The sequence below is a fragment of the Dermacentor andersoni genome, chromosome 9 (assembly GCF_023375885.2).
Source record: "Dermacentor andersoni chromosome 9, qqDerAnde1_hic_scaffold, whole genome shotgun sequence".
NCBI lineage: Eukaryota > Metazoa > Arthropoda > Arachnida > Ixodida > Ixodidae > Dermacentor > Dermacentor andersoni.
Genome location: NC_092822.1, coordinates 67,569,394 through 67,597,088, shown reverse-complemented (window position 1 = coordinate 67,597,088; position 27,695 = coordinate 67,569,394). Strand labels below are relative to the sequence as shown.

Below are 27,695 nucleotides of genomic sequence, written 5' to 3'. Positions count from 1 at the left end.
GGGAGGTTATAGCGTTTTTTTTTCTTTTTAGACAGTTTAATAGCAAGAGCTTGGTAGCGCAAACCACCACCCCGTTCCAAAGAGGATGCTCATAACATCCATCCACATATGCAACATTTCTGCTGATATCCAGTTCAATCCAAGCCGAAGCGGCTGAAGCCTCCCGCTAGCTGAGCGCGCGAGAAAATCGGTCTGGAAACAGCGCGGAAACGTGGGGTTTCGGCCACTCGTTGTTTTCGTGCTTTGGTGAGTATTCACTCTTTGTCACAGGTCTTCCTTCGCGTCATTCAATGTGCACCGCCTGCGTTTGATACGGCGCTACGTTAGGTCAATTGAAAACCTAATCTCGAGACTTGCGTGAAATCAACGGCCTCTATCTAGGGATGTGTATAATGTTGTGGGTAAAAGAATTGAGTATCTTTGTTTCGACACAACTGTGTCGTTTTGGAGGCAGCTAACTACCAAGCCGCGTCTTGCCACTTCAAGAGTGTCGTTTATGAAAGGACAACGGAAACACGTATATGAGTGCGCGCGCTGTAGCTGTCATTTGAAAGGCGTGCGTTATTTCTCGTCTTATATTCGTTACCTGCCATTACTGCTTGTGTGCTCGTAGCGCAGTACCGGATTTCTCAATGGTTCGTGTAATAAACACAGCGTGCGTCGTAGAACTCTGCTAAGCTAGCGGAAGTAAAACCGCGGCAAATGAATGACAGTACATAGCCTATGGGCTATGGTTAGGAATATAGGTTATGCTGCGGCGGGGGATAACCTTTGACACCGCCACTGTTCATGCTTTAGCCACGCTGGTGAGAAGTGTGCGCAGGCATATATATGTGTTTAGCCATATGAGGCAGCTGCTCAAGCGTTAGAGGGAACCGTTCGCCAGCAGCTGATAAGTTAATTTGGCGCCAAAATTGAACACCCCGTACTTGCGACGTCGTGCGAGTCCGTCGTGTTTCGCAGGTCTTGCCTATGAACGGAAACTTGCTACCATTTTTATCTGGACCCCTCTGTGCACTTGTGCAATTTTGCGCTGTTTTCAGTATAGAACTTTCCATAGCCAAATATTCCAGTGTAACCTAACCGCGCAACCCTTCCCCTACCACACCCCTCCCCCCCAACGTGCTGTGCAGCGTCTTCTGAGGCTGCTTTCAGCGTAAAAATCCCTTCACCGTCGCAAAAACTAGCGTAGAGGCAAGCTGTTATCCAAGAGGCTTGACTTGTAATAAGGATGGTTGGATGGTCTGATTGTTTGAAATAAGGGGAGGAGAAAAAAAAAGGAATTGCATTCGATGATCGACACCAGTGGTGCGTGCGAAGGTCTATAGCGATACTAGAGTGTCCTTGGCACGCGCGGCATTGCTAGGTAAAATTCAATTCCTCTAGCATTTGATATCTGGAGTCGGGCTCTGGCTGAAGAGTTGTTAAAGGCCGGCGCAATACCATAATAGGGGGTGAATAGTCAGTCTGGCGTTTGTTTTGCACATCTAGAATATATTCAGTGCTCAGATCTAGATCTCATCATCGGTGCCGTTTTGGTCGGGTGGCCTTCTACATCGGATGTTCGTCCTTCATTTGGCGAGGATGTCCTCCGTGTAGGTAGCTCCGGTCCGCTCATCTTTCTCTATTAAATGAGTACATGCTCTGTATGACATCAGTTCATAATCCCAAATGAAGTCTCCTGTGTAAAAAAAAAAAGCATATTTTCTTGTATAAGTTATATATAATTATGAGAGTATTGTTCTTGCCACATGGGCCTCCTTTTTTCACCAATGTTGGAATGGTTAAGCAGAAAATCTTGCATGGTTCATGTGAGGAACATGGTGGGCGTATGTATAATAACGTCCAACAGACCCACGCGATGTTGGGAATACAGCATTTGCGCAGCAGTAAGGATTAGTTAACCCTAACCACCGTAACGAGTTTGAGCAAGCTTGTCGAGTGTTGCTTTTGCAAAAGTAGGCTGTGCACAGATATGTTGGACCATTTTATGTCATTGCTGTGGCTCGTGACTTGACTTTCACACTTTCTGCTTTGCCTCGTGACATCCGTTACTTGTGCATAGTTAGGAAAATTTCTTTGATGTACATTCTTGGTAGTCTGATGGGTGCCGTCGTTCACACATTCTCTGGTTGTAGTTATGTTTGTTGTGCTATTAAATATGTAAGTGGTGCCTTTTATGTGTGTAAGTCGCCCACAGCTGAGCGCAGCCCTGTTTCAGTACAGACCAGCCAAGGGTTATTGCTGTGCCGCTATTAGTCTCACTCTGCATTGCATTCTCTTGTCAGGCGCACTGCTATGCGGATAGACCAAACGGAAGTCCTCATGGTGTCAGCTAGAATCGCTTGTATGACAGAGAATGGAAAAAGCCCAAGGAGAGGCCTTGACATCACTCTTCATGAAGCCTCCTCATTGCAGCAGCACATCTAATTTGTGTGGAAGCTGCTCATTCTCATGTTGGACGTTGAGTGCATTTTCTCTGTGCTTTGCACTTCACCGACCATGGCCTTGTCAACCGCTGAGGTTGACCAGCTCCCATAGCACCTGTTGCTATTTGTGCCACAAACAATGTGAACAAAGGCTGAAATGACACGTGCCTTCCCTAACACTTTCTTCTGATACATCTGGCATTATTGGGTCCCCTTGTCAAGTGCTTTGGTTTCTCCATGCTGTTTGACATACTTGGTGACGTTTCTTCAGTACTGAGTACTCACCATGGGCTCAAGGCAGCAAAATTAATTAATCTGCTCTGACAAGTGCAATCTACACCTCATGGTTTTAATGCAGAAACAGTTTGTGGCAAGGTGTAAGGTAATAATGTGGACTATCACGTTTGTTAACTTGAGGTACGGTGAGGAAGGTCTCTAAGGCAATAGTCATGTTGCACAGGTGGACATATAACTGCAATCTTACACAGCCACAAACTTCGCACAAATTAAGACTGTCCTCTAATGTGCAAAATCCTATGACACTGCACAGTTCTCGCCCACTAACACGTGAAGTCCAACCGTCACAGCGTACAGCCCAACTGAGTTCACTCGTGTGGTTGCAATCTTCATTGGCATGCCGTACATGGTGGAGATGGCTTGAGTTGGGTGGGCAGTGGCGGTGACATGGCGACAAGCCGCTGGGGTGGTGGCTCAGGTTCCCTGGTAGTGCCGGAACTCCACAAGCACAGGAACCCCGAGAGCGCTGGAACCGGCCAGGCACAGGACAAAGCAGGACCTTGGCTTGATAGTCCGTCACGAGGCTGCCCAACAGTACACCCGGGGTAGCCCTCTCTGCACTTATTGCACGAACCTCCTCAGCTCGTTCGATCCACCTTCGTGCCCGCAGCTTCCTGTTCACTCGTGTCTTCTGTTACTTTTTTTGTCTTCCGCCAATCCTCGAGCATGTCCTCTTATTTCCCGCGTTGTGCCATGTCTCTAGTCGTCTTTCACCATAGGTTTCTCGCCATTTCCTGCCTATCTGCTGTCATGTGCCCAATTCCACAACACTTGCACATGTTTGAAAAACTGGGTGGGACACGAAAGATGGCTGCTAAATTATGAAGCTTAAAGGTACCCCAAAGGCAAATATTCAACAAACCTAGATTTTCATATTACCTTCTAGGACCTTCTCCCATTGTTTGATTTCAAAAAGGTAATTATAGTATTAGAAACTGCTCCTTTGTCTAGCACTTGTCTTCTTTTTGCCCCGAGATAAGTCTGCTTCTGGTCAGTATGATAGAGTAGAAATTATTTTCTGGATGAAATTCAATTTGGCATCCTCTTTGTGCACTCAATTTTCCTTGAGACTTACTGAGAATGCCTCACTCGCATGGTATGTGTGTACATTGCGGGGTTTCGGGCACTGAATAGTACATGGCTTTCAACCTGCTTTGATTTACAAAATGAATTCCATGTTTTTTACTTAATTTTTCACATGCAGGCGCTGTGCAGCGCAGAAATGTCAAAGAGGCATCAGAATGGCTTTCAACATGAATTGGATGAAGATGTTAGGCCATCCTCAAGCAAGAGACCCAGAAGCAAGATTCTGCAAAGCTCGCAACCCCTTTTGCCGGTAAAGTAGCATATGTTGAGCTAGGCTGTGCATAACCTGTAATAGATGTGAGAGCACCCATTATGTGTATGTGATAACACGGGGAGTGAATGTAGGTCCAGTGCATCCTTAGTCCTCATTTTTTGTGAGGTGGCAGAAACTTTTCCCAGCAGTAAACGCATCTACGATTGGCTGACGTTAAGAGGAAGCTTTAGCTTGGGTGCTTCTATCTAAATGCATGTAAAAGGAGAATGAGTTTTTCTCAGCAACCACGGCACCAAATTTGGTGAGGTTTGTTGCATTTCAAAGAAAATCTTGAAATCTAGTGACTGTTGTTCTCGAACTTTTGATTTCGGCCGTCAATTTTTTATGAAAAAGGGACAAAAATGAAAATTTTCAGAAAACGAAATGAATAAGTTTACAACTCGTATGTTAATTGCGTGTAATAGTACATCCAAAGTGGACGAAATTGATCTGTTACATATGAATCTCAAAAAATTTAGTAATACGGAAATACAGCTTTTGCAGAACCCTTGTACACAACATAACAAATTCTCGTAAGATAGAAATTGACGTATCTATTTTGTCCGCTTTGAATGATCTAATGGATGCCGTTTATAGAACCGCGACATCGATTCTTGGTGCAGAGCTATTAATTTGTAAACTTCATGCTTCTGTATCTTTTTTTCAAAATGTCAAATTTCTGAAAATCTTTTAACAATATTCAGTCCTTAAATCGAAATTACGCTTCCAACAGTCACTAGGATTTAACTTTCTCTCTCAAATGCAACAAATTTCATTAAAATCGGTCCAGGGGTTATCTCGGAAAAACGTTTTTGCATTTTACATGTATTTGAATAGGCCTCGTCAGAGTTGGGCTCGAGCTAAAGCTTCCTCTTGATGTCATTCTGGTCAGTGTGCACCTAAAATATGACTGGTGCTTTCCTCCATTTCATACACTTCGGGCAATGCCATGAAGGCAATGCTACTCACTGTGTGCATGTGTGGCCATAATATCGTGTGCCATGTAGTACGAAAGTCATAGCATCATGCAATTTGATGTAACTGTTAGTCGTACTTTCATGCCACAGAAAATGGCCCAATTATCGCATGGAAAGCGTTCAGATTTGAATCTGCTTACTGCTGAGTTAATTAACCCTGTGAGACGCCGACTATTTGTATTGCTTAAAATTTTACATTGATCACAATTCTTGCATCTTCAGAATCGTAAAAAGTGTACAGCTGCAGAATAAATAATTTTCAATTCTTCAACAAGCTTTGCCAAGATTACAGAATGTGGACTCCATGTAAAAACTTGCTGCACGTAGATCAAGTATGAGAACATAAACTATTTCATGTGTAGTGGGCTTGAAGTGCACTTATCCAGCCACATTAAAATTATACATGGTACAACTCATTGTGAAAAACAATGAAGGAAGTGAACCTGCTACATTCAACATACGTCAAGCAAGAACACACAACTGTCTACTTTCCCATTCATTTTACTAGAACATTTTGCAGACGTTATTCAGACTTGCAGCACAATTTCAATTGGAAGTATGTCAAGACGTATGCTGTACATTTTAGTTATCATTGGTTCAATGGTTTTGGATATCAATGGTTCTGCTGTTGATGCACTGATCTTGTCATACACAATTGTGTACACAGCGCCTTGAAGCGTTAAGGGGCACATTTCTGCGACCAGTAGCCGTGGTGCACTGATTGCGGTTGCAACCAAAACATGGTATTTCTCCTACTTCAAGTACCAATTGTGCACAAATAGTTGATTTGACGTAACTTCATGTCTGCAAGTTGTATAGTATGTGAAGAGGTTCACATTGAGGTGTGGATGGAGACTCCTTGACTGGTCTGCCTGCACAGCTTCTGCAGTGTTGCCTTCCAAGTACGAAACAGAGTGTACATGGTGATGACCAGAAACTGCCCTAATTTCGAACTGTGTGCATCTTAGCACTGAGTGGCATTTGCACTTCATGATTGTATGTCCACAGCAGTGACTGTCATACTATTGATAAGTGATTTTCTTGCGACAGCAATTACATATGGACTCCTGAGGTGCGGTCATGCCGCTGCCCTTGTTATGCTCTCCCAATGATGACGCATGTAAGGCACACATGCTGAGGTTTAGATGGTCTACGGAAATGCGGAGTGCATTTGGCTGCAAACACAATGAAGCAAAGTGGGCTCACCATCAAAGATGCATGCAATCGCCTCAGTGGTAGAGCCAGGCTAGCGATATTGCTTCCGCTGCTGGCATGAGCGATGTATGCATGCACGCTGTAAGCACACTTGCGTCGCTGCTGAGCTGTTGTGCATACACTCTTGTCTGAGCAGTAAATTGCGGGTTAAAATTATGCTATATTTTGCTAGGCGCTGAGTAGCGATGATGGTTTTCAGTCATTTTCATCTCGTGCGCCATCGAGGTTTGGGACCTGCCACACTACTGGTGGCACTCATCATGCCAGCATTGCGAGATGCCTGGTAGCAGCAATCACGCTGTTCCTTTTGCTCAGCAGCAGTCGCTTCGCATGCTGTGTTGTGCCAGCATGTCGCACCTGCGTGTAGTTAGAACACCATCCGAGAAGTTCAAGCACATAGCTAAACTTCAGTGTCGTTGGTCAATACATCGCCCTTCGGGCAAAACTGCCAAGTTTTTTAATTGCAGTGCAATCTTGATAAATGTAGTGTGATGAAATCGCAGTTGTACTAATTCAAATGGGTCTTAGAATCCACTACTTCCTTCAAACAAATCAATCATTTCAACTGATTCTAAACTTTCAGGTTTACCGTGACAGCGGAATGCAGTCAACATGGCTTGTGTATTTGAAATGTGCTGTACTTTATAACTGGGTTATTTTGTATGTTGAGGGGCAGCACTACAATACGCAATTTAGTGGCAAATGCACTCTGGTCTTATGTATATACCTTTCTACACTTACTTTGTTCAATTATTTCTTAAAATTTGACTAAGTGGGTGCATTTTGATTTGCAATAATCCAACACTTTGCTACGAACCACGTTTTATTACATTCTACAAACTCAACAGTTTAGACAAAAATGTTAAGTTCTTAGATGCTTTAATTCTGCAGTGCATTGTAATTGAAGAGGTACAACCATGTGACTAGTTTAACCTGGACCAATTTCATGACGGCTTTTACTGTGTCACCACTGCCGTAAAGCATACCATTGGTAGAGGTCCCTAGGTGGCTGAAGGGCAACTACAGTGAGATGCATAGGTTTTGTGTACTACAACAAACCTGCAAAGTGAAAGAGGTGAGAATAACAAGATTCTGCAATAGGAGTGCACTTGAGCCGACGCACCCCTGTGACTTCCCCCTAAAGTTAACTAGAAATATCCACAATGATATTGACCTTGGCATTTCTCTCAATGTTGCCTTGGATCCGATTACAGCAGGAAGGTGTTGACAACTGCTGCAGCAGTCTTTAGAACATTCACTTTTGGGGATATCGTATCACTTTTGCAATATCACTTTCGGGATATTACCATTGCGAGATTTTGCAACACGGCAACAAATGTGTCAGAGTCTGCAGCCACCATTTTTCCTCTCACAGTGCTAGGGTCACTGTTCTGCTCAAAACCTATGTGTTTGATGCCATGTCACAAGAAGTTATGCAAAAGTGATTGTATGCCCAAAAGTTATCATCGGAGAATACTTCCCCTGTCATCATGGTGTCAACAGTGCCGTTGCGCATGTACTCTGAATGTTGGGAAATTGGTCTATGGTGTCATTTGGGGATGGCACCTGAATGGGAAGTAATATTGCTGGGGTGGGAAAATGAGCCATGGGTAAGTGAAGTAGACTAAAAACTTTGCGCCTTTTTCTCTCCAGCCCGAACATGCCGTTGGAATCATCGAGTCAGTGCACCTGAAGAACTTCATGTGCCACAGCAAGTTAGACTTCACCTTCTCAGAGCAGACAAACTTCATCGTCGGCAGGAATGGAAGTGAGTGGCAGGCTGCTTCTGCCTCTTCGCCTTGGCCAGAAATCAGTGCCAGTGCTTTTAGAGCAGATGTCATAAGCTACGTTTCACAAAGTGTGATATGTCAGGGATATTGCGCGTGCGTTGTTGCAGTTGCTTCAGGCAAATTGTAGGCTTTTTCCTGCAGGTAATTTTTCAATGGGTGATGACGCTGCCTAACTCCTATGGCATATTTACTTGTGTGGCATCAACAGGGAACCAGTAACAGCAGGACTTGTCAAACACTTCATAGTTGATAGCCATTGTTCTTTGGATGCAATAATGAGTTCAAGCATTAAAAGTAGGGGTTGGCGTAGATTTAAAAATTTAACATACCATATTTTCTGGTGTCTAAGTCGCAGCTTTGTATAAGACATACCCTTACTTTTCGAGACTTTCGAAGAAAAAATTGGTATGTAACATGCACCTGTGTATATAAAACATACCTGTTATAGCTTAGTCAGCATCATCAAATGTGATTACGCAAGGCACTAAATTTTCGTACACATTTCTATGAGCTACAAATTCTGGCAGAGTAAAACTTTATCTGCCCTCTTAGGCGCAGGAAAACTGACATTTATTTCACTGCGCTTAAAATCATTGAAGGCCTCACCCTTCGATGCACTGAAAAAGTTCAGCCACTTTGGCTGGCAGTATCGTTGGGTTACTGTGACAGCCTCTGAATAATTTGTATGCGACGTTGTAAGCATGTTTCAGCATGTCACTGGCATTGCCTCTGCGGTGTGGTGTGCTCTGACTGAACACAATGATCACATCACTCGGCACACCTCAAATGCGTACAGAAAGCAAAATGGCAACTGTAGGCTGGACTATTGTTGGACTGCTGTGACAGGCACCCTAGCTGAAGGAATGAAAACACTACCATATTTACTCAAATCTAACTTTTTTTCTGATAAAATGGGTCCCAAAATTGTCTGCACATTAGAATCAAGTACGACCCTAAATCTGGGTTACCGTATCGCCATCGGCATTTCAAAATGGCCGCCTCATACGCACTTTGAGCCTAGCTGCTGTAGCTTTCTCCATGTGCTGTATGCCTAGACAATGCTTCCTTTGGCTTATGTTAGTGCACCGTCCGTCTTCCCGTTTTCTGCATTTGCTCTAAGTGCCGACTGCAAAGACATGCCGAGTTCATCATGATGTCGCAATTAAAAGGAAAGCAATCACGTGCGCGGAGACGGGCAGAAATCGGGCTGCATCACAAGCGTTCGGAGTTCCCAAAACTTGTGTGCAAGGCTGGTGCAAACAGGAGAGGCGTACACTCGCGGCTGCTATGTATGACACGGCTCCCATCTTGAAAGCGATCTGCAACGAAGACAAGAGTCTATGCATCTAGGCACACTGCTTTGTGTTGTCGTCGCTTAGTTCGCATCGAAGTGAGAGGCTGCACAAAGGTCAATTCCCTCTCTCCTGCTGCCGCACGTCCTCACTCCAGCGTTTAAAGAGTTTCCGTGGTCATTGAGTGAGACGTGTTCATGCTTGCGTGCGCGATACCATGCTTGTTAATTTAGTTCGTAAGCGAATCTTTAAAAGTTTATACGGCCGATAAAACTACTATCCTTTTCGTATAGCTTTCTACTAATTTGCTATCATAATCAATGCTTCACCTTTCGTGCGAAACTGCGACATTTTTATTTACAACTGTAGTGCATTGGGAGTAAACCTTTTTTTCCAAATGAGAGAGTTGTATTTCTGTATGAAAGAAAGAGGCGTGCGGTACTGTGAAGGACTTTTTTCTTTAATTCACGGCAAACGGGTAGGTGTTACAATCAAGGGCGGTTTTCTTTTTTTCTTTTTTTGGTCACTAAAGATGGGTGAGCGTTACAATGGAGGGCATGTTAGAATTGAGTAAATACGGCATTTTCCTTCTGACTGCCGGTGGGGGTCCCATCCGTTCAGGAGACCCACACATAGCTGAGACCGCGCGCGAGCAACTGATGATGATGATACCCAAGTGGTAAATTTTTCTTTAAAGGGACCCTGAAACGATTTTGACGATTTTGTACAAATGTACTGAGTCGTTAGAGTAGGTCCTCCTGGTCATTGACATATCTAAGTGCTCTGCGTAAAGCGTGTAATTTATTACAAGGTTTTAAAAATGTACATCGCTGCCGATCGCAGCACACTGCTCGACGGAACCTTCAGCCGCCCCTAGCCATATGACGTAAATCACCCACATGACGTCATTAGGGCGAACTACCCGATTGGCTGCCCAGGGCATGTCATCGATAATTTTTCCACCTTTATGGTGAACAAATGTTCGTAATAGTCGGAATGTTAGTTCATCTGTTTCTATAGAAGGAAAGTAACAGGAAGAGAATGCACTAGAACAATTTCTCACTACACTTAAACACTTCCGGCACACAGCAAGCGTCGTCTGCTTGTGTTACACCATGCTCCATTTTGACGAGAGCTCCGCGGCCAGAGTCGGTCTCAGTCTTTTCGTGAGAACCATGATTCGACTTTGTTGCATTGTGGGCTGCAAACGTAGGGACTGGCAATATGTCAAGCTGCGACATCGTGTCCCTCTGCAAGGCAGCAGATCAGTGGACTGGCTGGAGCGCATCGGACTGCCACTGTCCGATCAGCACCAGTATTTGCGTGTTTGCGGCCGTCACTTTACACCAGAAGATTACTAACGCAATAGCGTTTTGCGAGTCCAGTATTAGGGTAAACGCAAGCGTAAGGGGACAGGACCTGGCCGTTTAACCATGTCGTGTGTCGTTTCACGGGTCGCGGACAGAAATGAAAAGGCTGTTGGCTCCAGATCCGATGGCCAGCGATCTAGGCCTATACCGTCTTCCAGTGATTGCAGAATCACCTGGCTTGCTTGTTCGCTTGTGTCAGCGTCTACAAAATCAAATGTATTCAAATTTAAGTGCAACATAATTGTGTACACGTTGTGCTGACCAGCATAGATGCTTTGTTACAAGCTGCATGCGGTCAGGTTGCAAGCGCCACTGGTTTCTGATTCGACAGCCCAGCAAGCCAAGCCTGCTGGTTCCTAGGCATTGGTGGCTGTCTACAGAGCCAACACTGCGAACACGACCTTGCAGAAGCACGTCCTCACTGCTCGTATAGCATGTTTATATTGGCACCTTTTGTTTAAAACGAGAGATCTCTGCAAACATGTTTGTTTTCACTTTATTTGCGACGTCTTTCTGAGCGTCCATGCAGGGGCGCCAGTTCTTGGCGGAGCTATGTGCGCTCGCTCATTTGCACCATGACATAGCAAGTCAGACGCTGACGCATATGCGAAGTCCAGGTCCGACTTAACATGTTTGACCAAAATGGCGACTGACGAAGGCTATGGCGTGGCTATGGTAAAGGGTTCTAGAAGGAGCTATGGCTATGCAGATACCTGGCTATGGTGAACTGTCGGGCCTTGGTAGAAGTGCAACTAAACACTAAATTTCTTTCTCGCTAAATTGTTTCATTTTATGTAATTTAATGCCCAATTTCATAAAATGTTGACAAAAAACTGTAGCCAAGCGGTCCGGTGAACATACATGAAGTGGTGAACAGGGTGAAGAAAGGGCGGGGCAGTTGCTCAGTTGCTGGTGCCAATTTCAAATCACTCGAAAGTAGAAGGGGGAGGGTGCTTGCACAGAATTTTACAGTAGTCGCTGCCCGTGATCGTATCGATAGTGACCGTGGCGTCGTCTGCAGTGTATGCGGTGAGCAGCAGTTTCGTTTCATTATTATTAACAAGGTTTTAGGGTAGTAAAATTCTAGATCGATATGGTAGCTCACACGCACCATGCGACTAGGTAGTTTGCTGCTACACCGACAAAACAGGTTGAGGATTGGTGACTATCGGCATCATTAGTTGAATGTAAAGTGGGGCTACAGCACCACTGGCAGATGCAACTATTCCGATGTCTTTCAGCATTAAAAACTGGAGACTTCAAAAAATTAAGATTACATTAGTTTTTCAATGTTAATTTTCTTAGATAGCCTGCCTAGTGCCATGACTTGATCGTGACAGTATGGCATTGTTTTACTTGCTAGTGCTCACACAATGCTCTTTTTTTTCCTTCTTTCTTTTCAGGTGGGAAAAGTGCAATCCTCACATCCCTAATCATCGGCCTTGGCGGCAAAGCGAATACTGCGTCCCGTGGGACCAGTGTCAAAAGCCTTGTGGAAACTGGAAAACGGTCTGTCCTGTTTGAACACTCTGTGGCGACATTGTGAGAGTGTGGGAGCCCTTGTAACGAAAAGCAGCCTACCAATTTCTGTGACCCTGCTGTTTCACATTGAGTTCCTGAAACTTGGTAGGTTCCGTCTTTGGCAGACTTATACACGTTACAGAAAAACGTAACCGGTTAGATAGTTAGACAAACCTACGACCTTTGGTGGAAATCAAACCCACGACGTCGCCGTGCTTCTGCTGACGTGATTGCTTGAGTCACATCGCCGCCGTGCTTGGTTTCGCATTAATCCACGTAGGCATAACTAAGTGCCCCTTGAATTTTCTTGTCATTAACAGCTCTGCAGAGGTGTCAATCAGGCTTCAAAACAAAGGTTTTGATGCTTACAAGCACGAGCAGTATGGGGACTCCATCATGATCTCCAGGAGGCTAACAGCTGATGGCTCGTCTCAATACAAGATCAAGTCCTGCAATGGCACCCTGGTGTCAACCAAGAGGCAGGAACTGACTCACATTCTGGACCATTTCAACATCCAGGTAACACTAATTAAATACTCTTCTTTCCTGGTGTTTTCTGCTTTCCTGCACACCAACTAGCCTATCAAAGCATATTGCTTTCGATAAGGTGAAAAAAATTGCCAAGGTCCCTGTGTGTTCGTTAACAAAGTCATCGTTTTGCCTGAAAGGCAAAGCATCGATTGCGATAGCAGGTTAGTAGACAGATGGCTATGCAAAGTAAAGATAGTCTTATTGGCCGTATAAACTTGTAAACAGGCATACTAACTAAATTAACAAGCATGGTGTCACATGCGCACGAGCAAACATGAACACATCTCACTCGTTGATTGCGGAAACTCACTGTCAAAACACTGGAGTGAGTAAGTGTGGCAGTAGCAGTGAGTGGATTGACCTTCGTGCTGGATCTCGCATCAATGCTAACTAAGCCCTGAAAACACAACATGCCGCTGCACGCTGTGCTTGCAGCCATCTGCAACAGGGACAACATCTGTAACAACATCTCTGTTTGTCCCTGTTGCAGATGGCTTTTAGGATGTAGCAACCCGGGCATGCGCGTACAGTCACCCGGGCCACCCGGAGTACAACACACCCTCCCTCCCTCCCTTCCCCTTGCTTCTTGTGTTTGACAGAAGATGGCGCACTTTGTCCCTGCTTTCCTAGCTTGCGTGTGCGAGATTGAGCGCGATCGCTTGCTGATGCTCGCACGCTTTCACTCTCACATACAGCGCACGGTCCGTGGCAACAATTATCGCCCTCATACTCTATACGGCACCAAACAGTGTTAGCAGAAATGCACCTGGGGTGTCTATATAATTGCTGTTGCAATAAACGGGGTCTACTTACTGTTACATTAAAATGTTTAGCATTTATGGTCTTTTTCTATGAAAATAGTGATTCCAAACTGACTTGCTTTATCGACTGTGTGTATAATTATCACAGCATTTAATTGCATTTAGTATATGTTTGTGGCACTAGCTACAGAAGTATGAGTGGGTTGGACGAACATTAGTCCTTAGCTTTGTCCGTTTCACTTGAGCATATAACAGTTAACCTGTCCATTCTTCTGGCACCCGCCATGGTGGCTTAGTGGCTATGGTGTTGTGCTGCTAAGCACGAGGTTGCGGAATCAAACCCAAGCCGTGGTGGCTGCATTTCGATGGGGGTGAAATGCAAGGATGCTCGTGTCTCGTGCATTGGGGCCACGCTGAGATCCCCTGGTGGTCAAAATGAATCTGGAGTACCCCGCTACGGTGTGTCTCCTAATCTAGTTGTGGTTTTGTCACATAATACGCTAGAATTAAATTCAATTCCATTCTTTCCACAGATCGACAACCCTGTGATGATTCTGAACCAGGAGACGAGCCGGAATTTTCTCCAGAGCAAGAGTCCCAGGGACAAGTACAATGTGAGGAACCGTCTGTGTCTCTCGATCCACACTCTCTTGTTGAATGGCGGCTGATATCGGCATTCAACCCTTTCGGTGCCCAATTTTTTTTTAATGCTACCGAAATTTGCTCAGGACAAACTGGTGGGCTAGTTGGTTATGCATGTCTATTTGATCACAGGAAACAATAAATTGATAGGGATCTGGAAAGTAGACACCACAAAGAGCTAACTGCAACTGGTTTATTGCCACACATAGCGCTTGTATATATGCAAATCTATGCATAAGCACACTCAGAAAAAAACAACGAAGCCAAGGTGATACGTGAACCTTGATAGGTGGGAAATATCTAATGTAAATCAAAGCCATGTCGCAGATAAAACAAACAAAACAAAGGGCAAAACTTCACTATGAATGTACTCTGCCGACCAAGTCGCCGTGTGAACCGGCAGCCTTAAAACAACTGTGTTTGGGTCACGCTTGTCTGTGGGATTTTCCCCCGAAAACTGCATTACAACTGCTACTTTATCTCACACGGCTGCACTATAAGCATTATGCGTATGGGTGGAGTTCTAAGGGAGGGTAAATGGGTGTCGGAAAAGGCCACGTCACAACTGTGATTCTGCACTATAATGCTATAAGTGGTCTAAGCTGTATTTTTTTTTTATACCCATATATGCGTGCCTAGATTCGCTTCAATGCTTTTCCCAACATGAACAGTCCATACCGAGCCCAGCACTCTAAAAGAAAAAAAAAAGTATGCAGGAAAATAAGCTTCGGAATGCATTCTATTACTTATTATACTTGGGCGTGCTCTCCTAAATTCCATATTCTTCCATTATGGGCGTGGCAACGTGGCTGTCTTTTTTTCTTTTTTTTAACGACTGCGATGAAGGTGTGCCATGCAGGGTGCGCTGCACAAAGGCGAGTGTAACAAAGTGGCTCGCATACCCCCTCCCAGGATTTTGCATTCTTTTGCCTTTCAGTGGACACGTCCAGTAGCCAGATTTAATTGTTATACAGTGCAGTCCACTTATAACGATATCGAGAAAGACGAAAAATATGATCGTTATAACCGATGATCGCTATATCTGGACTGCAGTTATATAAAAAAAAAATTTTAACGCGTTTGCGCTCTTTACCTTTGCAGCTCTGAACTCGAATTCGCTACTTGCTCTAAAGAATAGATGTATACAGTAGGCCGTGAAAAACAAACTTTATTTCTAGCGCCAATGACCGCGTCAAGGATTAGGCGCGCCGAAATAGTCCGAAATCTGCACTTGCTTTTGCGGCAGCTTCAGCTTCACAACCGCGGTATGCATGGATTCCAGCTGCTGCGCGAACACTGGCGGCAATCCTTTAGCATGCATAAAATCAATTAAGGAGTCGATCGACGACAGTGCACTTTGCGTGGACATCGTGGTCGGGGTCAAGGAGCCACTGTCGATCTCGTTGTCACTGTCGCTGATGCCGTCGCCACCGTCGCACAACTTTGCGTCTGTCGAGACAGCACATCTTCGGCGATCGCCTCGTCGGTGACCTCATCGCAGAACGAGGCAGCACTGTCTGCAGTCAAAAACTCCGCCTTCGACACACCACCTGTGTCACCAGTAGGAACGAGCTCCCAGAGCTCGGTTATGTCAGCGACTTCCACCGGGTCGGTCTCAGCGGTTTGGGGAAGTTCGTCCTTACGCACAAAGCCCGCCTTCTTGAAGCAATTGGTGATGAACCACTGGTAAAGCAGCTCTTCAACATCGGCGTACAAAGGGTCTCAACCCCTTTTCCGCTGATCGGAATGGCCGCTGATAGCTCCTGCCTTCACAATCGCGGTGCTCCCGGTTTTCAAGATGGTTGATATCGTTAACTGGACGAGCTCATACTTCTTCACGAGGGCGCTCACCTTGAAGCCGCATCGAGAGTCCTGCAAAATATCCATCTTCGTGTCAAGCGACACAGCTTTGCGCTTTGTCGGCGCCATCTTCGAACTGGGTTGAACCGTTGGTTGCACGCTGCTTCGGTAGCATCAGCCTGCTATCGCGAGAGAGACGCGGGACGGGCGCCACTGCGCCGCTTTGCTTGCCGCTTCTTTTTTTCTTTCTCTCTCTTTCGGAGCGACTGTGGCCTGTGGCCGACGCGCATGAAGCAGCTAGCGCCATCTTGTGGCGCGCTGCGCTTACTCAGCTATTCTCCGGTGCGCCGGGGCGGGGCGCGCTACGCGGTAATGGCGGCAGATACGAACTTACGGAGGTAAACATCGTCTCGTCTCGACATCGTTCGTTTCAGGGAACTAAGCAACGCAAACGTTACGATTATTTGGCACGGAAAACGCCGTCCAGACTGCAAAATTTTGATCGTTATATCCGATATGCGGTGAATAACCTATCGTTATAAATGGTTTTTTTCCCCATAGACCTAATGCATAAAATGACACTCTCATGTCGACCCATCGTTATAACCGATATATCGTTATATGTGGTATCGTTATAAGTGGACTGCACTGTAATCGATAATGCAACGTGGGAGCATTGTTGTAAGCAGTTTATTTTACCATAGAACACAAACAAAAATGGACTTTGCATTGGCTGCTTATTGTTATATCTGATATATTGTTAAAGCTGGGGTCGCTACAAGTGGGTGTCACGTGCCAGTGCGCTGTGTTCATTCTGGCAGTTGTGTTGGTGACTTTTCAGACGCTAGTGTTTCATGTTCTTGCATTTACTCACTCATTGATGCTCCTGCATTTTAGTTCTTCATGAAGGCCACGCAGCTTGAAAGGCTCAAGGTCACGTACAAGAAGATTGATGAAGAAAGGGTGGCAACAGATCGCGAATTGGCCCTGAAAGAAAAGGTAGGGTTTGAAATGGTTTTTTGCTAACTCATTCTTCCGAGTTAAATTTTGGTGTCTGCATGTTTCCCAGAGTGTTTCATTAGCTTGCTAGAAGGAATTGTGGTGTTGTACCTATTCACTTGAGCTTATAGAATGTCAACCTATGTAGGACATAGCACTGCATAGGTTGACATTCAGAAGCCACAGGTTCATTTTATTTGCCTGTACTTCCTGCACTAGTTAATCAGGTGTCGCACTTCTATTTGTTTCACCAGTGCAACGTGGCGCAATATGCATTTGTGTTTTCTTTTGCTTTGTTCTGTTGTGATCCTATTTTGTCTGCTTGCCTTTTCAGACCAATTTGAATTGCAGACCATTGTGAACATGTCTTTTTTTTTTTTTTTTTGACCTCATTTGTACCCAAACTACAAGGTCAGGATGCTGGTTCAAACTGTTATTTTCGCTCTGGAGGTAAACCTGAGCGGAACCAAAAAGTTAACCCTCACCGAATGTAAAAAGACTTCCGTTCAACACCGCCCTGCACCTGATGCGGTCCCTCGGCTCCAGTATGGGAAAAGGCAGGAAAGAAATGCCTGCAGATGCTGGTCGAGGCGAGGGATGCGAGTTTCTGTGTTGGCTGGGAAGCTGACCTCCTGGCAGCATGGCAAAGCAACATTAAAGTTTTTCCCATCCTGTAATAATGAACCAATTAAAACATGTTCTTGCTGTAAAACGCTCCCTAGATGCGCCTGACAACATGTATAACCACAATTTTTACGAGTCCTGATGGAGAGCCCTCTAAAGGACAAAGATGATTTGCATACAAAGGGCGAGCATCTAAATCTTTCACGTTTGATACAAACTGCTCATCTTATTCTCTCTGGTTGAATTTAAGCATTTGTGCTTTCCTAACTTTGCTTCTATTTGCTTAACTCATTATTGTTTCTGGTTGTTTTTATGGTGCAGCTGCTCCCAGACCTGGAACGGGAGGTGAAGCAGCTCGAAAAGTTGTGGCGGGCCTTTGAGAACCTGGAGGACCAGCGGGTCAAGCTGAAACGGCTAAGGGCAGAGTTGCTTTGGGCGAAGGTCAACGAGAAGGAAGATGTAAGCCAGATTGTGTTTTGCCATGCTTATTAAAAGGGATTTGTTGCGCCTACTAATCACTCAGTACATGTTATGTCTGCTTAGGTGCCGTTTTATAATGTTTAAGGTAGTAAAATATACTTAAACAATTGCCAGCCCTGTAGCTTTGCCAGGAATGGTTCAGTAGTACAGTCCAAAACCACTTATAACAATATTCTAGTGCCAAGAAAATCCCATTCTTATAACTGATAACTCTTATAACTGGGTTGCAAGAAAAAAGCAGTGGGGACAAACGTTCAAACATTTGTTTAGGCAGAAGTAAGCATAGCTGAACCCACTTTTAGCAATATGGGAATTAACGGTACTCGAATGTAACAATGAGTGGCTGCCCCAACCTGCACATTTGGTTTTTTCCATGGTAAAATAAACCTCTTCTAGGATGCTCTCATGCCACATTATTGGCTATAACAATTATGATGAACAATATAATGCTGGCTTAAAGGTGGGTGTGACAAATGGGCTTGCATTTGTCTTTTTTCGAGGAGGAGATATTGTGTTCCTTTTTCTTTCTGAGCACACATCATTCTGAGCCTTTCCGAGCCAGATTTAATTGTTGTAACTTGCATTGTAGTAAGCGGCTTATTTCACCATAGAACACATACAAAAGTTGGTGGTGCGTAGGCTGCTCAATGTTATGTCAAATATATCGTTAAAAGCGGCATTGTTATGATTTCGTGTATATACTACTAATTTATAAGAAATTTAGTCAAAGTAAAATTTTGTTACAGTTGGCCTTCAATCAATACTTTCAACTGCCCACCACTCGCAGTATGTAGCCACCGAAATGTATCGTGCATCTTTGGGTCATCTTTAAAGCAAAGCTACCTTATGAAAGTGGCAACTGAGGAATGAAATGTTTGCACAGTATTTGATGCTTGAATTCACATGACATTTGGGTTATTGGCATTGGATAACTATCAACTTAAAAAAGTAAGAATGCAAGCTTTTGTGGCCTTATTTCATGCCTGTTCTAGATAGGTTCTAGCACAAACTGGCTATCATTTTCGCGTTGCTTCTTGAAGCCGAGATTGTTTGTAAAGCGTTACGGGAAAGCCTGCTTTTTTGTGTACGTTAAGGTAGCAGATTTTTAGTGTGATCCTCCGAAACAAATTGTTTATGTAGTTACCATATTTACTCACATAATGATTGCACTCGCGTAATGATCGCACCCCTGATGTTTGTAGTCAAAATTCGATTTTCTTTATTTCTGGTGTAATGATCGCACCCCGAACTTGCCGCAGCGATATGTAGTGTGCCAAGTCTAGCTAATGATCGCGCTTACCATCTATCGAATGCCACGCGAACGACTCTTCAAGACAAACCAAGCGGTCTGTACGCACCAAACATTCTTAAGTAGATGCCTCATTTAATTACTTTAATCACTTTCCGCACTTCCATGACTAAAAAAAAAAGCTGCAACCAAACTTGCCTTTATTATGTGTAGGCTTTATAATGGTTGTGGTCAACAACAAAAAAGGCGCCTTTCGATTCTTTTCATCTGCACTCGTGGGCACGCAACAAATCGCGAGCGGCAACAATAGTAGCCACGTTTACACTGATACGTTAAAAGTGTACCCTATTCATACGCCGACACTTGTAATTCAGCTAAGATATTCGCCCACCCTTAGCGGAAATGTGCCGTATTAGGATAGTAGTGAAGACAGATGCCGCAGTTTCCGCAGCATGCCGGCCATGTATTTCTATGTCACTGGCAGCTAAGCACGGCCATCTGTTTCTGTCCCCTCAAAGTGGACATGGCTACGTTATTGCCACAAACTTGCCAATATTAACAATATTATGCATTACTGATACAGAAGAAATTGTTTCAATGCACGTAATGTACTCACGAGAAGAAAAAAAAAATTGGAGGACGCTTAAGCTTCGCCTTCAAGAGTGGAACGCAATAGCGTTATCGCACCCCGTTCGCACCGCCTACTCAAACGATCTCCGCTAGCCAAACGTTGCAATCTACGCGAGCCAAATAGCCGGGCCGTGACATGCCATGAAGGCGGACGCGATCATGGGGCGAGTGGCACGCCATGTGTCGGGGCAGCGCCGTACATTGCAAGGAGGGGGTCTGCTGTGCTTGCCGCAAGATGGCTCTGTGTGTGCGCATTGCGCAGAAGAAATGTAGCGGAAACATACTTCGCTACTCGTGAAACTGCTACTTCTGTAATTTACATGGTCATAATTACCGATATACACTGCAGTATAACTTTCTACGGCACGTTTCTAAGGCAACACCGCATTCACTAGAGGCGATTTTGTCCTGCTTTGAACGATCGAACTCGTGGCTGAGTGGTAGCGTCTCCCTCTCACACCCCGGAGACCCTGGTTCGATTCCCACCAGCCCATCTTGCAAGATGTTCTTTATTTATGAAGTGCCCTCTGGGATTTATCGCTCACGGCCAACGCCGCCGACGCTGACGACACCGGCTTTTCTGTGACACGAGCTCCTTAACGGTATCACATCAAAATCGCGTTCAGCTTGCTCCGCCGGCCGCCATTTTTGTTTTGGTGTCTCGCAGCAAATGCGGGACAAAAAAAAAATTTTTCTTTTTGCGGGAAATTTAACCAGTGTAATGATCGCACCCCTGATCTTGCGTCAATTTTTCTAGCAAGAAAAGTGCAATCATTATCCGAGTAAATACAGTATTCTCTAATTTAAGCACTAGGGCATCGGACTCCTCACAGGAAAGCATTTGCGAATATTTGAGAGCTAGCTCACGAGACTGGCAAATCCTTGGGTGTCAAGTTTCTTCAGTGTTTTGTTTATTTATACCTTGAAGGTCCCAGTGGGACATTACATAAAGGGCAGTTGTATGAAGAGTGGAATTGATGAGAATGTTGCAAAAATGAATGAACACACTGAATGTCCGATCCAAAGCGCACTGTGTCACTGATCAGTGCAGTTGTCTCGGAAAGTCATTCCCAGTCTGGGGTAGTGCGCAAAGACTGCAGGAACGTATCATGCAGGCATATGGCAGGATCGCGGTGTTTGGATGGCCAATATGATGATCACGTTGTGCCGGTTGAATCGGCCAGTTGTTGCTTGATAGTATGGAATGTTTGTGGTGTCTTTAAGGTTTGCGTGCTGCTCACACCTTTCACTTGCAGGTGTTGCAGCAGACCGAAGCTATGTGCCAGAAGGAAGGCAGGGTGCTCTCAAAGCTGGAGGAGAAAATCACGGAAGTGGATGTGAGTGCGGAGTTGCATGGAAACATTTGGGCATAGATTTTTATGACTTTTTATTGACATTGGTGGCATCCCATTGATATACGAGGCGATATCAAAAAGTTTATAGAGACTGGCTCTGCTTCGAAGAAGGTAATTTATGTACATTCAGACACTGTCACCTTTGCAATAATGCCTTTGTACACCAATACAGTGCTTCCAGCGTTCCTGACACTTCACAAATACCGCCAAACCTCTTTGTAATGAAGGCGTACTTGCAGTGGAAAACTTCGTTAAGCTGCGTATTTTGTTGATTCGACGTTTCAAAGTTTCAGCCGTAAAAATAATTTAACAAATTTTTAGGACATGCCCGGTGGATAGTATTTTGTCAGTAAGCACTTGTAAACAAATTCCAAGACGGTCGGGCCATAATAGCGTGGTTATGAGTACCATTGTGTGCAGTGCAGATCGTGACAAGAGCTATGCATTGGCGTGGCTCCCGGTGTGTGAGATTTGCGAGTGTTTCGTCGCGCAGCGCCGCGTATCTTAAAGGGGGACGCGGGTCTTGAAATCGCGAAAAATGGTCAAAAATGGCAATTTTAAAAAATTTCGTTTTTGAAGTCTTTAATGTCGCAACTGTGCCTCTACAAAATATTATGGCTCAATTCCTACTCGAAGTATAAAAAAACGGCAAACGTCGATGAGCCGAAATTGAACACCAAGCGCGAAGGTTTGCCTCATTTTCAAGCTGCCGTAGCTCCGTGCGACGCGAACCGATCAGCGCCATCTTGGTCTCGTTTGAAAGCTGGTTTCCCGCTCTCCATTCTGGTGCCCCTTGGCACGCTGCAGACCCTCGTGCAGCGGAGCGATCAGCACCCGTTCTCAAGCGGGAAATCGTCGCGAGACAGCCGCTGATTGGGTGAAACGGGCGTCTCCTCAAGGTGCAGCCCTCTGATTGGCCGTGACACATGCTTCGCCTGCCGCGGCCCCGCGGCCGCGTTGTTCGACTCCTTCATGTCGTCTGCTTTTGCCTGCACGCGCATCATTTTTTGCGCTCCTCTTTGTTTCCTAGTATTTTTCGTTCTGCCTTTTTCTTTATCGTTCTTGTAGATATTTTGGCTATTGAGTTGCTTCTTTAAACCACGAATTTCTTGCTTTTGCGTGCCTGGTGTCTTTGTTCCGCGTGTCACGATGGCGCGAGTCGCGCGCTTGAAAGCAAGCACGAGAAAAACAGTCAGCAAAAAGAGACGCACATGGAATAAGAAGAGTGCTACATCGTCGAGAACTACAGCTTCGGTGATGCCGCAAGCTGCTGTGCCCTTGGTGGATGCGGCTGAACTGAGCTCGCCAACAACAGCTTCGCCGGTGGACGTAGCTGAACAAACCCGGTCGACGCTAGCTTGCTTTGCTTTTTCGATCAAATGCCTTTGCCTTACAGAACTTTTCATAATGTTTGCATCAACTGATTTTATTGAATTAGGTATCATTTTTTTCAGTAAAACCTCAGCTACATCCTAACGCTTTCCATTTTTCATTAAACCCAATATACCGGCAATTAGGTCAGATGTAAGCTAATTACTCCCGCATTGTTTTTTTCTTCCTACTTTGTTATTCATTCATGACCTATATGATGACTTTTTAAAAATTTCTTTCGCTTTAGGATGTGCAGTGGGCCCTTGGAAATGACAGCTATTCTTTAAAACTAGTTTTTTTAATTAAGAAATTATCATAATGGCCCGTAAGGAAAGACCTATGTGGGATAAATTATCTTGCAATATTTTCATTTCTAGATGAGATATATAAAATCTGAACATATATTTGGGATCAGCATTCAAAAATATATCTGCATGCCAATTTCCAGGAAGATATGTTAAGAAATAAAAAAAAGTTTTCAAGACCCTCACAGCTGACTAAAGCTTAGTGCCCGCAGCCGTCATCAAATGGCGTTCACAATTAAGGCAAGCATAAACTTCCAATAGTAAACGCGCGGGAAGACAGCTTACATGGTTATTGCATATCATATTGACCACTAATAAAGATGGAGATAAGGGAAGAGAACACAAAACGATGATATGGGCGGTAACTAACGTACCGCCTGTGTAAGGTAAGTCACTCGCCACTTGTCATTGTAAGACAAGCGTGAGCGAGACCAAAACAAGCACGAGCGAGAGCTGATGCAAGCAGATGATAGGGCGAAACAAGTGGTCCAGCGGAACCAGACGGCACTACGAATAAAGTGGTTGGGCAGGTCCGCATGACACCAGTTTCCCGCGCATACATCACTGTAGGGGCCGCTCTCATTAGTTTCCTCCGCTTGCAGCTCGCTTGCTGCCGCCGCGAGCCATGAAAAATCTGCCCAGGACCGATCCCTCCCGTGGCACGTATGTTGCCGCTAGTGGGGCTGGGACATTCCGGTGCAATGCAGAGACAGCGACCTTGCCATTTGGGAGAGGGTGAAATTTCTACCACATTTTTTTTTCTTTGCTCACAGCGTTAAGAGGTTTCTGCTAAGCATTTCTTTTTGGTGGTGTCAGAGCGATGCCGGTCGGAGGCACCAACATGTGATCTGGCGCGCTGCTGAGAGCATTGTTAGAGCGCAGTATGCTCGAATGAACCATCACAGATGCTTGCGTGTTCGAATTACCAGGCGTTTTTTGACCATTGGAATACACATAACTTTGACAGGACCACAGCATCAGTTTGAGTAAACTGGAAGTTCGAATTAAGCATGTTCAAATTAATGAGACTCGACTGTGATGACGTTTGACTTATTTACTGGAAGTACTTTTTCCTGTACAAGTCGGGAAATATTGAGGCCCTAAAGGGACATTGAATGAAAATATTGAGTTGAGCTAGTTTGAAAGATTAGGCTTTTGTAGTAATGAATTGGTCATTCATAGCAAGAACAGAGCGTTTGTAAGCGGGAAAATCATGAAAAGGGAAATGCGGGAGTGGCACCACCTAGTTTGTACGTTGGCACCTCTCATGTGACGTCAACGCTTGCCGATTTACAGATTGTGGCAGAGAGGGAGGTCTTCTGAGTCGGCTCATCCGTATTGGCGCGGGAGATTCAAATTGAGTAGTAGCAGCAGGAAGCTTCGGTGGAAGCTCTCCACATACTATCCTATAAGATGAACATGCAGAAAACAATGATAAACTTTTAGACAACTACTCTGTCAATCTAACTTAACCTAATAATTTCTCTTAGTGTCCTTTGAAAAAGTGCGAGTCATAATTTTAGCCTAAAGGGATTATGAAACCCCTTGCTTGTTGTTTGACACATGCATTTCTCGGTGCATATGTTTTCAGGAAAAGGTCCACACACATGAAGAGGTGCGCAAGAGTCTTCAGGACGAGCTGAACGAGGCGCTCGAGCGCGTCCAGGAGGTGCAGCCGGCCATTCTGTCCGTACGCAAGGAGTACACGATCAAGAAAGACCAGCTCCGCGAGAAGGAGCAAGCGATGGCACGTGTTGATCGCGATCTTGTGGCGAAGCGCAAGGAAGCCGAGCTCGTGAGAGGCCGGATTGAAGAGCTGCGTGCATTTGACCATGGCAAGCAGGCTGAGGAAAAGGCACAGCGGGAGGCGCAGATCAGGGACCTGGAGGCGAGAAAGGGCGAGCTGCGGTCGCATCTCCGCACGTCCGAGCACCACTGCGAGCAGGTCAAGGCGTCGGTGGACGAGTGCTCGGCGAGACTGCAGGTCATCAAGTAGGTTTTCATTGAATAGGGTCCTTTGGGCTGAAGGACAGTAAAAAAATTACGCAGACCCTATTCACTGTGGGAATCAATGTTATGCAAGGCGTTCTGCAGGCAGCCGGCTTTACAGATTCATTTGGGGTCCTGCAAAGTGTTACAGTAAAAGCTCATTAATTCGAATTCTGCAGGGACCCTACAAAAATTTGAATTATACAAAATTTGAAATAATCAGTCAGAGAAAAGCGCTCAGTTGAGGCCCGTATATATAGTCCGACGTAGCGTGAGCGCACACACACGCGCTCGCTCACGCTACATCACGTTGGCGAGAACTATAATGTCTATAGTTCGACGCACTGGCGCAGCAACGTAACCGGATGCGGCCAACGTGGTCTGATGTACCCGATGTCGAGATGGCTCTTGCTCCATTTGCATGTTCTTCGCACTGGTTGCGCCAACCCACAATGCACTGTGTAAAGGGAAAAAGTGCCCACTCTGCTTTGCCGACAGTCGCAGATAGCCGTTGAAAGTAGCGCGTGGGTTGAGGATTGTTCTGCGCATGCTCCAAAGAGAGAAGCCAATGGCGTGCGCGTCAAAGTATACAGGCAATGGCATTTCAGCTGGCGCAGCGCGTGACTGGCCACAAACGACACTTGCCTGTGCGCCAAGAACGTCGGACTATAAACGCACCTTAAATAAAGGTCACTTTATAGTCCGACAAGTGTTGGTGCACGCACGTCATGGCGACGCCACGCCAGCGAAATCGCACTCTGTAGTCCGACACGAGGCACGGCCATATCCAGCATCCATGAGCGTTCCCCGCCTGCAGCCGGCGCGAGATGCTGCATTTCGCGCCGGCCGTGTCACCTAGAATACACTGGTGGCAGCGCTTTCACCTTCACATTGCAGCGAGCTCGCGGTTTCTTATCATCTCAAAACTCCTAGATTCATACAGAATGCGCATGCGTCTAGGCGGTGCACTAACAGGGGTCGGTTTTTGCACCAGTTTTACGTTACCAACCTGGCAAAAGCCAACCTCTGCCAACGCTCGCGCTGCATCGGACTATAAAGTGGCCTTAAACAAAGGGACACAGATAGAAAGAGCAAAGCTGTGCGGCCCATGCGGCAGTACCAGCGTCACCAACGTGCTCCCGCGCACTAGCACTCTCCCCAGCCACGGTGGTGCGGGGTTCGAATTATCGGTGGCGGTGCGGATTTCAGTGTGAATTAGAGGGTTGCGTTACATGTTGTTTTCAATTCATTGTTGGACGGACCACAGCGGCTACTTCGAATTATCCAAAATTTTGAATTAACGAGCTTTTACTGTACCGTATGGACCAACGCATTTGTGTAAGACGAGTGACAGACCGATTTCGTGACAAGTTTTATTACGTCACGAAGCATGCCAGTCATAATTCTTTATATACCTCCACGAGCCCGCGTACCCGTCGAGATCAGAAGGCAGGAAGGTGAAAAGAAAAGAATTCAGTTGGAGTGCGGTTGTGCAGACGCACTTGCCCACCCCAACTTCCCCTTAAAGGGAAGCTGAAACACTTTTCGGAAAAAAATTAGTTCCCTGCGGCATTCTACAGTTTTGAGCCCACTGAACACGAATATCTAGCTTAAAAAGGGCGGAAACAAATGCAAGTGGCTGTTTTTTTGCAAGAAAACGTGCACCAGCGCCTCAGGGCATCGCGCGAACGCCGCTGTTGCCCGTGACTGGTAGGGACTGCTTTGACGTCATTCATGGGGATCACTGGTCAGCGCGGCCGTTTCAGAGCATAGCACGCTGTTCTGGTCTGGCTTCACAGATGAGTTGTGTAAGCATCATGGAATGCTCTCGCTGTCTCGGGCAGCTTGTATTTTCGCCATACATACTTGAACCGACAGACGATACAGAAAACGATGGCGGCAACGACGATGTTGAGTGTGCCAACAGCGAAAACGATGTGTGCACCTTCTCGCACATTAGAAATATTAGCTGGTACGGATGTTTTTGTTAATTTTTTTTCATGTAGCTGCACGCTGCAATGACAGGAGAAGAAACGCGCTAAAGTGTCACTGGGAACTTGCTGCTGGAAGAATGCCGAAGCACTAACTTCTCATTAAATTGTAAACACGTGTGCGATTATGTGATGTCAAGCACCTTGTTGCTGCTTGTCTAAAGTTCGGTGTTTTTTTTTTTTTTGCATGTTGATACACGATCGCTAACATAAGTACCACGTTTCAAAGCGCGCACATACAGTGCTGCGAGGTACAGTCATGGAAGTTGCTTATCATACATATCCAGATCGAGATGGCCCTGCAGGGCGATTATATGTGCAATATTCAGACTATGGTTCGACGACCTTGCGATTGTGGCTCGATCAAAAATCGGTGTTTGTGCTGCATGCTAGTGTTGACATACAGATATTAGGCAGTTTTAGCACCGCCGTGTGGTAAACACGGTAACTTTACGGTAACTGCAACCGTACGTTGAATGTCGCTAGGCAACAACGCATTTCCGCATTGGTCGTAAGGCTATCCGGCTACGCTAAACCGTGTTACCAGACGTTCATGGCTGCAAATGTTCGCATTTCTCGAGTGCATCAATGTGGGCACCGGAACACCAGAATTGGAATACCGATTGCCCGCATCATTGTCAAGCTCCGATGAAAATCACTGTCGCGGAAATGGTCCGAGCACAGCACAGTTGATTTCGTCAGCACTAAATTCTCTCTCCTCACCGCACGGACCCACTG

The 27,695-nt window shown here is 45.4% G+C and overlaps 1 protein-coding gene across 1 annotated transcript in view; it reads left to right on the top strand.

Annotated features, from left to right (window-relative positions):
- Positions 1-220: 220 nt before the first annotated feature.
- The window catches only part of LOC126528204 (structural maintenance of chromosomes protein 6-like), an 82,277-nt gene continuing 54,802 nt past the window's right edge, over positions 221-27,695 (top strand). The window contains exons 1-10 of the mRNA XM_055069184.2: positions 221-246; positions 3,931-4,062; positions 7,911-8,025; positions 12,113-12,218; positions 12,551-12,749; positions 14,056-14,136; positions 16,862-16,963; positions 17,909-18,046; positions 21,203-21,283; positions 24,569-24,969. Of these exons, the coding sequence (XP_054925159.1) occupies positions 3,949-4,062; positions 7,911-8,025; positions 12,113-12,218; positions 12,551-12,749; positions 14,056-14,136; positions 16,862-16,963; positions 17,909-18,046; positions 21,203-21,283; positions 24,569-24,969 (1,337 nt within the window). The 5' untranslated portion in view covers positions 221-246; positions 3,931-3,948. The remainder of the gene's footprint in view (positions 247-3,930; positions 4,063-7,910; positions 8,026-12,112; positions 12,219-12,550; positions 12,750-14,055; positions 14,137-16,861; positions 16,964-17,908; positions 18,047-21,202; positions 21,284-24,568; positions 24,970-27,695) is intronic.